The sequence below is a fragment of the Lepisma saccharinum genome, chromosome 30 (genome assembly GCF_977018435.1).
Source record: "Lepisma saccharinum chromosome 30, izLepSacc3.1, whole genome shotgun sequence".
NCBI lineage: Eukaryota > Metazoa > Arthropoda > Insecta > Zygentoma > Lepismatidae > Lepisma > Lepisma saccharinum.
Genome location: NC_139258.1, coordinates 35,457,230 through 35,473,346, shown reverse-complemented (window position 1 = coordinate 35,473,346; position 16,117 = coordinate 35,457,230). Strand labels below are relative to the sequence as shown.

General features: G+C 40.1%; 1 protein-coding gene across 9 annotated transcripts in view; it reads right to left on the bottom strand.

Moving 5' to 3' along the window:
* Positions 1–16,117, bottom strand: part of LOC145981874 (disks large 1 tumor suppressor protein-like) — a 1,252,559-nt gene that overhangs the window by 791,554 nt on the left and 444,888 nt on the right. For all 9 annotated transcript variants that reach the window (XM_083115344.1, XM_083115335.1, XM_083115336.1 and 6 more), the window contains exon 2: positions 15,236–15,372. Coding sequence is in view for 8 of the 9 variants with exons in the window: in XM_083115335.1 (XP_082971461.1) it covers positions 15,236–15,372 (137 nt within the window). In the remaining variant the exon portion in view is untranslated. The remainder of the gene's footprint in view (positions 1–15,235; positions 15,373–16,117) is intronic.

Sequence of the window (16,117 nt, the reverse complement as noted above, 5' to 3'; positions counted from 1 at the left end):
AATATTAGCGGAAGCAGTGAATGCAGCTTATAGCTATTGTAAAGGGTGTCTCAGAAATATGTTAGTTTTTGAATCCGCCCTCTGGGGCGATTCGCACATTACGGAGAAATGAGATAGATCGAAAACGCTTAATAACATTCTTAATATTTAGTTTGCATGGAGCGCTTTACGGTGCAGCGACGTTCTTTTTGTGTTCGTGCAATTTATAAAAATAATGATTCTTATGTTGTTGTGCGTCGTTTGTACCTGCATCATTATAAACTGGCAGGAATGAGAGACGTCTCAAGCGCAAATTTAGTTAAATATTGGGTGAGAAAGTTTGAAAACACTGGAAGCACTATGACGTGTAAACCTCCGGGACGTCCAAAGTCATCAAGATCCAACAGAAACGTTGACCGTGTGCGCCAGTCTGTTAGTGAGGAACCTCACCAATCGTTAAGACTGCGCGCAGCAAGTTCAAGAATAACTGAATGTGAAAACATGAACGGTCACCATTTGTCCAATACTCTTTTCCACAAATAAAAATTTAATGTTTAAGCTTTGTAATAAATTTGTCTATATACAAAAAATTAAGTATTTATTTTAATAGTTTTAAAAACGAAAATATTTCTTAGATACCCCCTTATTATTAGGTTTCCACGTACCTGAGATGTTCTCGAAATAGGCCGTTTAAGTATCATTGTTCGCCGCTGAGGAAGCTTAAGGTCATTTGTGTATTGACTAAAGGCCCGGGAAACGTCATAAGTTCAACATTAAATGTTACTTTTCCTTGAATGATGGAGTTTATTTTACATCGGTTTTCTGCCACTTCTGGCTAATCACGAAGATGAGGATGAGGGGTGATTTGGTGCAATTGATTAAGGGACACTCACAAAGAACGCTTCTGCCTAGGCCGAGATTAGATACCGAGACCCCTGGCGTCGCAGCGCGCTGTAATAACCGTTCTGCCACGAAGGTCGGTAATAAATTTAGATACCAAAAATTATGAAATCACGATTTTAATAAAGCTAAATTCAAAACTAATGGTAATTTAATGTATACTCAGTACGTAAGAGAAAACAATGCACTTGCTAGAAGAAACATGTACAACGAATTCACACGTTTCTCTCACCTCTCTTCAAAACCCTTGCCGCTACATCCAGCACGGTAACCGCTTCATTAATATTTCAGGAATGCGTCACACTGACAACGCTTGCAGGAATGCGTGACGTGCGAATCTGGGCTCGTCGCTCCCGGGGATACAAGAAACAGAGAACTGGACGAACGCAGATAATATGTCAAAAAAAACGCGCAGTGGCATGCCATTAATATCTGCGTGTGTCATTCCGGCCTCCGTACTTTCCGACTGGTGATTCTTCATTGCGAACACTCGTCCCGCAAACATTTATATAAAATGATAGCAAACCGTGTCACTGGCATGAGCAGCATACAATGACGTAATCTCACTTAAAATTCCCAGCGGCGTTCAATAATGATCAAATGCGAATAACCCGAAACATCAATCACTCACGACATCGAAATGTCACCGGATTGCTATCGGCAAATTGATTCTTTTTTCTAGCCGTTACTGTTTCGACAAACATAACTGTTTCACTATAATGCATAATGGTTGACATTTATACAAATGTGTAAAAATTGTACAGGGTGTTCCATTTTAAACGCACCAATTTCAAAGTGTCAGAATAAATTAACATGTTGTTGAAAATTTATGATAGAGAACCGTCTATGTTTGTCGAAGAAATTTGCCCAGTGACCAGATATGCTGCAGGCATACTGAACTCACATTCTGCTTGGCATTTGCCGTGTGAGTGAACTTATAGTAAAACTTCTTCAGTGAGGCTTTCAATATATGTGTCAGATCACTTTCATGTAACATACCACCGGAGATACAGACAAATGAATGTAGGGTGTTTCAAATGGGACATCCTGTATTATTATTTGCGCCAGAGAGAGAGCAATCACACGTAAATCACGTATGTGTTATTATCATGGAATTAGTATTACCAGTATTACACTTACTTATTTATATTTAGCATTAAATATATTCATTCGCAGATTTTCGTCATCTTTACAGGGCTAATGAGATTGAAAGATTAAACTGGAGAGGGAGCAAACTCACAAGAAACGCCCCTGTCCTACCCAGGATTCGAATCTAAAACACTTGGCCTTGGTCAGTAGGAAGACATTGTGTAAGTAACAGAACTCATCTGTAACATTCTAGAAAATGTATTCACTTTTATTTTACTATTCAATCTTACATTTTCTATCATCTTCTGTAAGGACAATAAAGAAACTATATGACAAAATATGAATGGGTTGGTTCTACTCCCTTTGAAAATAAAAGCTTAAGAAAGATATTTGGAGCTAAGAGAGATGAAAAAACAATTGAGTACTGAAAGATACATAACACTGAACTGCATAATCTGTATTCATTCACTGATATTAGAAACATTAAATAAAGACGACTTGGTGGGCAGGAGGTAGAAAGGTTTACATTATCCTCTGTAGTCGAGGTAAATGAATTAGAACAACCCTTAAGGCACAATGTGAACACGTCATGCTCCAGTGTGCTTCTTATGTCCAGAATGACGAAACGACACAGTCGATAAATAAATCTTGGGACACCCCAAACATCTCTATTACCCATTTGAAACAAAAGGAAGGTTTGATTTGATCATCTAAAATGTACTGAGTTTGTACACCAACATGAACTTCTCTAGCAGTTATACTTCCCGAGATATGAAAGGTGATATAAATTTATTTTGAAGTTCGAAAACGTTTTATGTTTGCATCTCTAGCGGCTGAAATACTGACAGAATTTACCTCTACGTCAATCAAATATCGAGGACGTGACATATCAGATCAACAAGTACGTGTATTCATTTCCGAACAAAAATGGAAGGATCTTTATCTATACTTGCCTATCACTACAAGCGAAGATGAGAGAAAGACGGAGAGAGAGAGAAGGGAGAAGGAACTAACAGAACGCGTTGTCTCATTTCTACAATTCATGTCTCCTTCAACTCCTGCTAGATGGCTCTCAATGTCTCCGACCAGGCGAGCTATCTCGCTCTTTTGTTAGCGGAACAAAACATCTTTGTTGAAGCATTTCATCTCTTTTGAGCGACAAGCTTACTTTACCTTTCCCCCTTTTTAAAGAAAAAATGTCTCACAGTTTAGCGGTACGTCACCTAGCATCTGACGAAGTTCCTCCTTGTGGAATTGCTCTTGAAGAGAAAAAAGAGGAAAGGGAGACATCTAGTGACGAACTGAATAATTACAAGTGATGAAGGTTATTCGGAAATGAAGTCTAATTGGTCTAACTTTTACCATGCCACTCGACAGTTTTAATTACAAGGAAACTTTAATGATGCATTGAAATAGTCGCAAAATGTTGCCAGAAAATAACTTAAATGGTGAAGCAGACTTTCGCAAATTGGTGATGTGACGAAACGTGAATGCAGAGATAGAAGAGAGTAGAACTGAAAAACTACGCAGAATAATGAACGTCAATTACCACTGAATGATTGTGTTTACTGGACGAATCCTGCTATGTTGTATCATGGCCTCGAAAAGTTGGCTGCCTAAATAATGTAAGTATTTGCGTGTAGCGAAATATGACCTCAAGGTGTGTATGTGGGGGATTTAGCTGTATCATAAGTCTAGCATGGAAAACCTTGGCCATAATGCAAAGCTGGCGAGCTTTCTATTAAAGAGAGTTCAAAATTACATACAACAAACTAGACTACATTTCAACCTAGAGTCTCCTGCTCTGTGTCAAAGTTGGCTCCTTCATTATAGCATGCTGTTTCACCATGGACATCTGTCTTGTACACTATGACATTATTGCCTTCTACAAAGTAATCAAGTAGAGATAAACGACTATGGCATTATTGTCTTACACAAAGCGGAAAAATACGAGGGGGATCTGAAAAGTTCACGGCAAAGATGGCAATGCCATCGGCAAGATCTTTCGAAGTTAGTCATCTGTAATAAGTATACGTACAAAATTGCAAATCATTCTATAAAATAATTTATTTAATACAAATGGCTCAGGAAGATGTGTTGTGTGTACTTCCTCAAAATAAAATATCGTAGAAAAGTTTGTAAAATAAGGCTTAACCTCAAACGAAACTCAAGTTCATAAAAGTGTATGGGGACTTCAACAATTAAAATATTGGTTGTTGAATTTAAACTGGCCGTATCAGCATTGGCGATGATTCGCGTGAAGGACATCCAAAAGTACAAGAGCAGAGATCATTGAACAATACTTGTTATGTTATTAGATGATCGGCGAATTAAAGCGCGTGAAATTGCTGAGACTATAGATAATTCGAAGGTACGTGTAGGATATATTTTGCATGAAGAATGGCATATGAGAAAGTTTTGCGCAAGATGAGTGCCAAGCTTGCTAACAGCAGATGGAAAACGTATTTGTGTGACAATCTCTGAACAGTGTTTGGAGCATTTTAACAAGAATAAAACTGATTTTGTGCGTCGATTTATATCTATGGATGATACTAGGAATCACCATTACACACCAGAATCGATTGATTCGTTGATTGATTGATTTGGTATTTAAGTCCACTTTATACACAGTAAGGTTAATCGGGACTGGAACTACAGTTTACAGTCCACCGAGTATCGAACCCTGGACCCCTTGATTACTAGGCGACAACGATACCACTGCGCCATCGGGGAGGCCACACACCAGAATCGAAACAGCAGTCAAAACAGTGCACAGAAGCGGTACTTCAGTCCCAGAAAAGACAAAGTCGGTTCCATCAACAGGAAAGCTAAGGCATCGGTCTTTTTGGATGCTATGGGATTTATTGACTATCTTCAAAGGAATAAAGCAATAACAGGAGATTACTATTCAAAGCTTTTAAGAATAGATGAAAAAAAAGATGCTGAAAAAAGACCCCGTTTGAAGAAGAAAAATTATTTTTCATCAAGACAATGCAACTGTCCACAAAAGTTTTTTGACAATGGGAAAACTAAGGGATCTGACAATGAATTGTTAGAACATCTACCCTATTACCCAGATTTGGATCTCTCGGGCTTGCTCGAAAAATTCCAACTCTTCTTTTCTGCTCAGGATTTTTCAGAGAAACAAGAGACGATTACAGCTGTAGAGGGGTATTTTGCAGAACTTACGAAAAACGATTTCAATTGGCGAGACAATAGGATTGAAACATCGTTGGCATAAATGTACTGATCATCTGAATAATAGTGACAATGGTTGTATGTGCATTCAGATGCAATGTTAATTGGACATTATCCATTGTCTAGTGCTTTAAACTATACTTATTCTAAAACTACTTTTCGAGAAAGCATCTCTTCTCCGTCTTCAGGTGAACAAATTTATTTTGCCGATGGTGGAAATCGAACCTAAGATAAACCTGTGATTTTTACTACAACTCTAACCAGCTACTCCACGGCGTCTTCCAGAAATATGTACTAATTTTTGCTACATTTATGCTACTATTTGTAATTTTTGATAAACGTATTGATCTGAATAGGATGTTTAAAAATAAAAATAATTTTGAAATTATAAATATATAATTTTTCTTATGTTCAGTGGTGTGCATACAAGGTAAGCTACCGAAGCACCGATTCGGCAAGCAATTCGAATTTTGCATAACTCCCAGGATACTTAGAATTCCCGATAGTGGGGTGCGATATTTTTATCAAGGCAAGCCTGCCCCTTGATGTACTATTGTCTATTTAAAAATTATATTGCTTTGGCTATCTAAATCGTCACCGCACGCTACTGCTTATGTTGTTTTGTGCATTTATCTGTCTCCTCTTCGTAAATAATATGTCAAAAAATACCATGGAATGCAAATCATTACATTTGACGACGGGATGGCTATTCAGGAAGCATTAGGAAACGCCCAAACGGAACAACAATGGCTCGAATCATGGATCGTGCGGAAGATGCAAACGGTGCGCTGGCTGCTTCAGGCTGGTTTCAATACCTACCTAACCTAAACTCACCGTGAAACGCGCGTGTTCCGACGTGGAGTACACGAATGTGCAATCAACCGCCGTGTCAATGTATGATTGCGTTCAATCAATCGATCAGAGGCGGTCCCCGGCGGGAAGCTGCCATCAGGGCGCTCGAGTCTATCACGGACGGGAAGGCGATGTCGTGTCGATAAGGGCGACTTCCGGCGGCTTCGCTGATGCCAAGTGAGCCGTGTTGGAGATGAGTGACGGGATCGAGCATAATTTGCCATCGGCAATTCCGCTATGAAGTCAGAGAGAACGTAGCCTTCCGTGATATCATCTGCAAATAGGGATGGAAATTTTCCAGCGGTGATACTCGCAACACGTAGCTACCTAGTATTTTAAATATTCACGAAATATGTGGTAGAAAATCGGATTGTAACAGGGAGGGAGAGACGAGACGAGAACGAGATCTGAGCTTCCGAGAACGAGACCAGAGCTTCCGAGAAGCTCGATCTAGATCTAGTCTATCGAAATTATTTCACTGTGAGAATACAAGCCGGATTATTTATAAATAGCTCACATATTATGCTTACCGTGATTTGAAAATTAATCTATTACTGATAAGTGTGGACTTGTTCAGCGTGGTTGCATACATTCAAAATAAAACCCTTGTTTTCCTAAGGTTTGTAGCGTCGAAACGAGGCGTCAAATAGAAAAAAAGTTATTACGCTTTGTGCGGCTAATAAATGTATATTTCTATCTGTATATCTCGGAAATCGAGACGAGATCGAGACGGGTTATTATAAATCGATACGAGACCGACTAAAAGATAAGTATTTACAATAGAGACGACAACAAAACGAGACAGACCTTATATACGAGACTCGGTCAAGTGTTGTCTGGTCTGCTCTCCATATCCTGCACTGAAACGTTCTCTACAGTGTCTGCACCGTGCCATTAGGGCACGTGTAAAAGCACTCAATCACGGCTATAGATCGTTTTTATTCTAAAGAGCTGCACGCAGGTAGATTAGATACTAGGTGAACCCCAGAGCAGTGTTACAAGGAAAAAATCGCAGATTTAGAACTAAAAGCTTGTTAGAGAGAAGGCTGCAAGTAGTGCTTTATGGGTGTTCATTTGAACAATTTTATCTACTTATGATCCATCATCATCATCGCCGCAATTAGTCAAAATTGGAAGAAACGTGACGTTAACTATTTAGAAAGATCCTAAAATGTTCCCCAGTTGATTCTCTATTAACCAGTGGGTATCAATACTCTAAAACTAACCAACTAACTAGCTCTCTACCCTTCATAAACCCGAAGGTTTAAGGTTGCAGCAACACAAGCTTTCCATCTGTCCCAACCCCGGGCAAGATCAATCCAATATTTTCCATTCCTATTGATTTCCTTTGTCCATTTCAACATTATCTCTCCATCTTAGCTTTGGCCTTCCTACAGGTTTGTTACCATAAGGTTTCCCAACAATAATCCTGTAAACTACAACACTGGTAAAATTTCAATATCAGTTCATCTGTAAGTGAAATAAAAGACCTGTTTTAAAGGCAATGCTTTACATGAAAACCAAACTCTTGACTAAATTGTTAAAGCCTTACGTCACTGAATCAATAACCACATTGAAACCAATCACAAGCTTCTATTGGTCCTGAGGCAACGATGACGCAAAACTAAGATTAAAACTTAACGAGGTTCAACGCTCGTTCAGAATCAAGAATTTAATTCCACAGAGGCAAGCGAGACCGAATTTGTTCCTAATGGCTATCATGCTGTGTACGGGACGAGTCGTCTAACTTGTCAATGTTTTAAGGGAAGGCTCTTTCTCGAAATTTCATCCCAAGGTTGTTTCATTTTTTCCTTTCAATTTTTGGGAAACACGTGGTAAAACAGGACGAACCGGTACAACGCCTAATGAATCAGTTAACAATTCACATGATTCCATTCCCACAGGCATTCCGAATTGTTATCATCCAGGAATAGAGAATTGCTTTCACCGCAGGACACTTTCCAATCTGAAGAGGACACTTCGGTCAGAAAAAAAAATCACGAAACGAACACACAGGGTTCTCGTGAATTCGCCGAAAGCAGCACCTGCAGTACAAAAAATTTAAAACAGAGGGCAGGAGAGGGCAGTTGTTCGAAAATAAATGAACATTGTATGGTAAATACATTTATAGTCAACATATTTCATCTACAAATGCTTTCGAAAGGGGAAGGACTTTTTCTGAGATGCGTAGAACTTGTGCTTTGTTCTTTGTGTATACAGGAATACAAAACTTACAAGCGCGTGACAATAATTTTCAGGTTCGAATATTATATTGACTATACTGGTAGAGAGCGCAACTGGCGGCTGGCCTACATAGCTGTATCTGTCCACCAATCGTCTTCGGGGATGTGCCACAACCTCATATGCGCAGCAAAAGCTGTAGGGGTAACATCACCCTCCCGTTGCAACGTTGCCAAGTGTATGTTTTTGTCAGTTGTTTTATTGGCGTGTTTGTACAGTGTTTGGGTGTTTTGTGTATTAATTTTCCGTTCATTGTTTACTATCGTACAACTTTTATCCAGTAACAATCAACTCTCCCCCGTTTCACAGTACGTTTGGGAACATGCTGCGTATCCGACGTTCAATTGTTTCGTTCCTCCAGAACTTTCGGTCCCTTGTGATTCGAAAATGCCGGATGTCAGTCGAAGAGAATTCAACTGGTCGCTGATTCGTTGCTTCCAGCCGACAGTTGGAAGTGCGACCAGTATAATGGATATAAGTGTGTTTTTGCAATTAGGCTAAGGGTATTAAAGGTGTGCCCAAAGTAAGTCTGCAGTATTGTACGTACTAACAGTTGTGTTTAGTGAAAAAAAAATATATATTGAAGATTCGTTCCAAAGACGGGAAGCTGAGTTATTAGAGTGAGTGAGTAGAGTAATTGAGGCATTTATCCTCAACGCTGCGATTAACAAGAAAATGGCAGAAAAATATAACCCTATCCACCGTAAAATTAAGACACATGGAGAGTGTGGCTGTAGTGAAGGAGGTGTGATCAGCAGCAGGGTCCTGCCGCTATCACCTGCAGTTGATTTAAGGCTGGGTGAGCCCCAGAGCAGCTTTACCGGAGGACATATTCCGAAAAAGAAAACTCCAAGAGACGTCATTCCAGTGGCACTTTGTGAACTTTGTGAATCGGAATTGGACTTACAGTTTAAAGTTGGATCCGAACCACTATGTGCCTCCACCGGGTGTCGAACCTGAGACCCTTGATTACAAGGCGAAGACATCACTGCGTCATCGGGGAGAAGTTAAAATGGGGATATATATGCATATAAGTGGAAGTTGTAGAAATGGAAATCTATTCTAAAAAATATAGAAGCTGTGTAACTTTACTATGTTACTCGCAGTAGTGAGTACAAATTTTCACAACGCTCTGGGCAAATGCATAAAGGATTCTCAGTAGAGATACCTAAGACCATTTGAGGTCCACTATTTAGTTTTCCGATGCCGCTGGACGCCCAACTTCCTCCCCCATTCAGCTGCCCAGTCCTTCCGTTTCCGTCCTGAAAGTCCAGCGTCTCGCTTCATTGCACAATTGACAATATCCCTTCCATTGTGCTTCCAAGCGGTCCCTTTTATATCTCTCCTCCTATATTATGCGCGTCTCGACATTGGCAGCAACCTGGGCATGTCTAATCAGAAAGTTCCGGAGTGGAAAGAAAAAGGTTCTCCATGTGGGCATCACTGGGAGACCTGTACGTTTCACGTGAGTCTATTACCTCCACATGAACACTCGCGTTTGTGGGATGCCTTTTAAATGTTCCCTTGCAATAGCTAAGGGGTTCTGTTTCTGGACATAAGCTAAAGAACGCTACATTTGGCTCAAAGACATAATCTAACCTGTAGCAACATCAGTCTGGTGATTCCATCTCTTAAAGAGAGAGCCAGTGTAGATTAGGGACAGTAGTGAGATGAGACAAGTTTGAGACTTCAGTACGATTTTGAAAATTCTCATTTATTATGCAACTTCTTCGTGCATACAAACTGGATACATATGTTATGTATTTTGTTCACAAAATAAACAACTAGTGGCGTAACAGCCCGTGAGGGCCATGGTGCGGGACATATATTGTTTATAGTAATTGTATTAGTGGAAAATGTGAACTTGTGCTACGTGACTGCATACACATCTGGTTACAGTGCCGCTCGAGCGCGTGGCCGGGTAACGGCTGAAACCACGCTGTTTGCCGGCGAGATTGGACGTGCCTGTCACCTTAACTCAAGCGTATTTTGTAGTTTTCAAAGCTGAGGTGTCGTGAAGTTTCTTATCGGTAAACACACTGAGGAACACTTCAAAAGAGCTACCTCCGATCAACTAAATGTTACTGAGAGCAGATCCATGACGTCAGAACGTGACACCTCTCCGCCTGCCATGAACGACATTGTCAATGTCGAATGTGCCATAAAGAAAGATTTGAATTCGCTTCCGTGTAGTTTGTCAAGGTGATAAGTGATAAACCGATAGGTACGAGTGTTGGTGTTAGTGTTGTTATAGTGCTGCAACATAAGTACACTTCAGAACAAAACATTTTTATGTACCATTCTTGTGCAGAATTGTGACGAAAAGATTTTTAAGTGAACTTTCTGAAAGATGCGAAAAATGTGTGGCACTACAACGAAAACAGTTCCGACATCTTCTGTGACAAAAGTAAATGATTATTTTACTTGTGAAATACCTAGGTATTAGATTTAAGACGAGACAGAGAATTCGCTCTCGGCCCCTGTTTATCGCTTATCAAAAACAAACTATTGGTCGTAATGTAATGAAATTTGCTGCGGACATACTTTGGTGTACGAGAAGCATGGTGACGTCATTGGAGATGCGCCACAGTCTGTCTAGTCCTTGCATGTGAATGGGCGTGCGTCTGGGCGATTCTGCCGTTAAATGCCAATCTTATGGACGTGTGCTTTGAGTCTGAAGAAAGTCGAATCGCCAAAAGAATATCAAAATGAAATAGTTGCATCCAGACTACAGAGGAAGACCATAAATGAAATAAGAAGCCGATGGCCGATGTAGAAGATGACCTAAGGAGAATGAAAGAAAAGGATTGAAGAAAGCAAACAGAAGGTAGGAAGCAGTAGCATTAAATAATTGAACTGGCCAATATTAGTAGGGAGTTGTAGAGAGAATTACATTTTCGTGATCTGCCAACTCCATTGTAGCACCGACCTCCGTGTCGGAGTGGTTAGCACAGCATGTAATTGGTAAGAAAAAATGCTCAAAGCTTAGGTGGGCCATATTGACTCCTAAATACCAATTTCATCTGCTGAGATATAAAATCAGACAGGTTGAGAGAGAGAGAGAGAGCGAGAAAGAGAGAGAGAAAGAAAGAAAGAGAGAGAGAAAGAGAGAGAGGAGTACATGTGGGCGTGAAATTCAACCATTGCGCTGGTGACAGTTCACTCCATGATGTCTAACTTTAACAAAGGCTTTAACAAGATCAAAAGTTAAGAGAAACGTCAGCTTAATTCCGTACCTCTTAGTTATATATATTTGCGGTTTCACCTGGAGTTGTATTTCTCTTGCAAGGATAGCAATTCCGAACGAGAGGAAGCGAAGGACTGGAGCAAATGAAAAAAGTTTTCGTAATTTACCGGCTGCAGCAGACGAAGGTTTTTTCTTCCTCCCCGGGCATTAATTTTTCTGTTTCCTACGCTCTCCACTTTTTTCCTCTCCCGCTGCTGATCTCTCCGCCATCCATAAGACGTAAAGAGGAAGCGAGGGGGAAGGGGTTAGAGAAAGTCACGTTAATTTCACGCTTCATACGAGCGATCGCAGTTTCGCATTAATTCCTCATTTTGGACCGGTGGACAGGTAAACTGGTGCGATGTAGTGGGGTGCAGTTACGCGCTTTAAGGGGAGAAGGGGTTGGGTCGGCAAACGGCTCTCTTAAACAGGTGATCCTGAGAGAAGAATTAAAAGTTCTTTTTCTTCCTTAAAAGAGAACGAGAGGGGAAAAACTGTTACTGTCTTGGAGGCTTAATTCAGAAGGTGTGCCCCCTCCTCTTATAAATCCCCTTTTATATATAGCGGGTTTATGTATAAAGAGCTCTTCACGCAAGACCAGCTATGTGGGCACAAGTATCTAATTTAAGGCGCCGTAATTCCGAAGTTTTTTGCAAGTTTCGACGATGTACCTTGAGAATACTGAAGGAGAAAAACGGAACGGTGAGATAAGTTTTTAGGATCTTTACCGGGAGGCTGCGTCTCATGCACAGCTTTGAAAGAAAAGGTGTAGGGGTCCTAGCACTCAACATTAACTTTATCTCATGAGACCACGCTCTCCTACCGTGCATGAATCATATTGAGTTACTGTCTGCTTCCTCCGACCATTTAACGAACTTTCTTCGAGTACGACAAAACATAAGACGACATACTAAGGCTTCTACACCTTGTAGTAGTATTAAAGCCACCTATTCGGACATTTCCGTTACAATTCGTGATTGTGGGCGGAGTCATTGCATTGCGCTGCTCTTACTCCCCTGGTTGACCAATCGCGAAGCTGGGAGTGAAGTACATGACAAAACACGATGAGCCATTTGTGCCGAGAGGAAAAGTTACGAAAAGAGCCGAAGTGGTCTGTTCAGAAGGTAGGACGAACTTTATACGCTGGCATTTAGATACCCCGTGTGTTAAGCCGGACCCCGTGGCTGAGTGGTTAGCACATCGCGCTGCGACGCCAAGGGTCCCGGGTTCGAATCCCGCTCGGGTGTGGTTGTTTGTAAAATGTCCATTCATCAATTTCATCATTTCATCACTCATCCCCATCTTCGGAAATTAGCCAAGAGGCACAAACCGCAAAGCAAAATAAAACAAATCAATCACTCAAACGCCGTGTGTTAAAAAAATTGGATGACTTTTATATGAGAGTATAACATTTTCGATGAATGTGCTTGAACTCCAAGTTGCAAGAAGGACAAAAAACAGTTTTATACCATTTCTTGCTTTTACATTTGAACTGCTCACAAACACTTTGCTTGGCATCATTACTACGCTGCAGGAGAAAGTAATATAAGATAAATTTGAGATAAGAAACAACAAAGTCAACTTAAATTTGTAGATAACATGAAAAAGCATACACGTATATTTTTGCACATTCAGTAAATTTCCATGTCGAAAGTACTTGCCAGCACGTTCGACATATTAGTCACTATGGCTGCGATTATCTCTTTCTACAGATGGCGCAGGTCACGAATCTTTTCAACGTACACCAAGTGCTTAACATATCGCCACATAAAACGATAAGTAAGTCAGGAGATCGTGGTGGCCATGGAATAGGCCCTCCCCTTGCATTCTCCCTGTTACGAAATCTCAAGTCTAACTCTGCAGGAGCAAGAACACTTAATCACTAAAATATCCTCCTCAGTAGCGCCAACTAATAATGCGTACACACAGAAACAGAGCTAGCTTCTTGAAATCCCAAACATGCCTGAAAAACTGTATCGTTCCATCTCACTTGTTCAAGTTGTTATGACTTTTGAGATCTTATATTTTGAGTACTGAAATCCTCCGATATGTCTTGTACTTGGTAGATTACAAGTATCGGATGATCTTCGACAGCGCTTTCCTGCGATAGTGCATTTCTGTTTGAATTCCGGTCTCTCAATCAGCTACAGCTACAGGCGAAGGTACCCCGGGATCGGTCGCGCTCGCTCACGTCATCGTACTTGTAATGATCTGTTTATTATAATCCTTCTTATTCATTACATTTTTGTTGAAAAATGTTTATTTGTTTTCAAACAGAGTAGTATACATCGTCGAAGACAACAAGTCTCAGCGTTAACAAAAAGCGCATGTTCCTCGGAGGTAGTTCCATCTGATCTCCAGAAATCTGATATGATATAAAATCACTGCGACACTTTACGAATTTTCTATTAACATGACAAGAACATATAGGTACGAAAACTCACTAAAACAGGATAGACCTATTGACTAAATAATGCACAAATGTTAATAAAAAAATATATATAACGTAATCGGTTGCGTGTGAGCTCTGACCTCACTCTGACGACACTATTTCCACAACAATGGTCTCTCTAATAATGCCGTTTAAGTCATCTCATAAAAATGTGATCAGGTCGCTCGTGAAACTCTAAACGTCAGCTAGAGAGCACCACAGGCCAATATTTTAAATACTGTCGAAATTGCACTTCATTAAAATTTAAAGTTAGCGTGGCGTTCACCCGCGACCGATCGCAGGTTAAATAATTCGCGAGTCTGATTATGAAGATTGGGAATGATTAAATGTATTTGTTCGTCAACAGCGACAGAATCAACTCTCTTATTCCCTACGTCGCGACATCTAAAGGTAAATTTTCCACACCTCTCTTCCATTACCAAATCAGACTTTCCCACAGTTTGAAACTAACTCATAAACTTACACTTTATTTAAAGAAACGGATGTTCGTATCTCATCGCTTCCTCCATATTATCAAAATTACATTGGAACTGACTATGTTTCTCGACTGAATACGCAGATCAGAGCTGTAGCACAACTAACGAAAAACCGCCAAGAAGTTCATTCTGAAATTAGCATCGTAAAGCTCTGACTATTTAACAAGCTGTTTTCCATTCCATCACTAACACAACTGGCGGAATTGTAATGGGAGTGTACAATTGAAACAGCAATGATTGTTGGTCATGCGGAAAACCCCATGTGACAGGAGAAATTGTAGACTAATTTGTCCGTCAGGTTGTACCTTAGTTCGATCACTAAACAGTCGGCAAAACGGTCGGCTGCTTTCTGTAAAATGTGTTGAGGATTGCGTGAAGGTGAATGCTACATTTATTCACATATAATTTATTTTTATTGTAGTTACTTATTTGTGTAACAATTTAACAGGAATTGTTGGTGGTCGATCAATACACGGTTATTACTGCAAACAATTAATAAGATTATTCTATCCTGTAGAACGTTTCGCTAAGAAAGGAACAAAAATGTAGCAGTGTTACTTCTCCAAAATAGCCTATTAGGCATGCCCGGTGCGAGTTGCTTTTCTGACGTTACTAGGTATGGCGCACGCGCACTACGCTGTTCAAACTTCGTAGATCGCTGACTAACCTCACTAAAGGATGTCGTCAGCGTAGAGGGTTATAGGAAACTCCTATTTCAATTAGGCAAATTCTGTTTTTATACAAACAACAAGGACTCTGTTATCAACAATGGTGATTCAATAGAACATACCAATAATGGAAAGATAGAAAATCTGTACTTACATCATTGTTGCCGTAAGTTGGAGTAATAGGGCCGTCGCTGGCTTCCCATTTGTTCGCTATTCGAATAGTTTCGGCGGTTTTTTGTTGTATGGATTTGGTGTCGTCCAATAATGTGAGTTCGTAAAACTCTTGGATGTCTGGAAAAGAAAAGAAGTACCGATAATTATTTTAAATTCAGCATAAATTTCTTAATGATAGGAAATACAGTATTTTTAATCTACAAATACAATAAAATCACAAGGATATAATGCTACTTTATTTCCTTCTTTGAACTTGGGACGGCTACAGTGCGCCTGCGTTAGTAGAGACCATTGACGGAACTGCGCATGCGCTAACTGGACGAGTCCAGTGACTAAATAGGGGTGGCTGCACGTACAACTCGAAAATCAAATTTGCTTTATTACGAAAGGGTTTGTTACGAGTTGATACAAACATCATAAATCATAAAGAGAAAAGTCGAACGATAATAAACAACTCAATGCACAGAAGTGATGCACTGATCAAAAAATGATGTTTCTGCTTTCCATTTTTGTGGATTCGTCCGTTCGGGCTAGGCACGGCTTCCGTAGTCGAACAGTACTTCATGTCAGATATAAACTTAATCATTTGATTTATTTATATGCAGTCGTGTCAATCTACGTTGCCAAATGGGAAGAGTAGAACTCTACCAAACCAAAAGTATTAAACCTCAGGCTGCAAATAAGACAGCTTTGCAGAAGTGTGCTGGTGCTACATTTGATTTGATTTATTTTACTTAGCTTTTCTGCCACTTTCGGTTAATCAACAAGGTGAGGGTTAATGGTGATGAAATTAAACTGATGAATGGACAATCACAAACACACATGGATGGGACACAAAGCAAGCCTCACAGAGGATTAAACT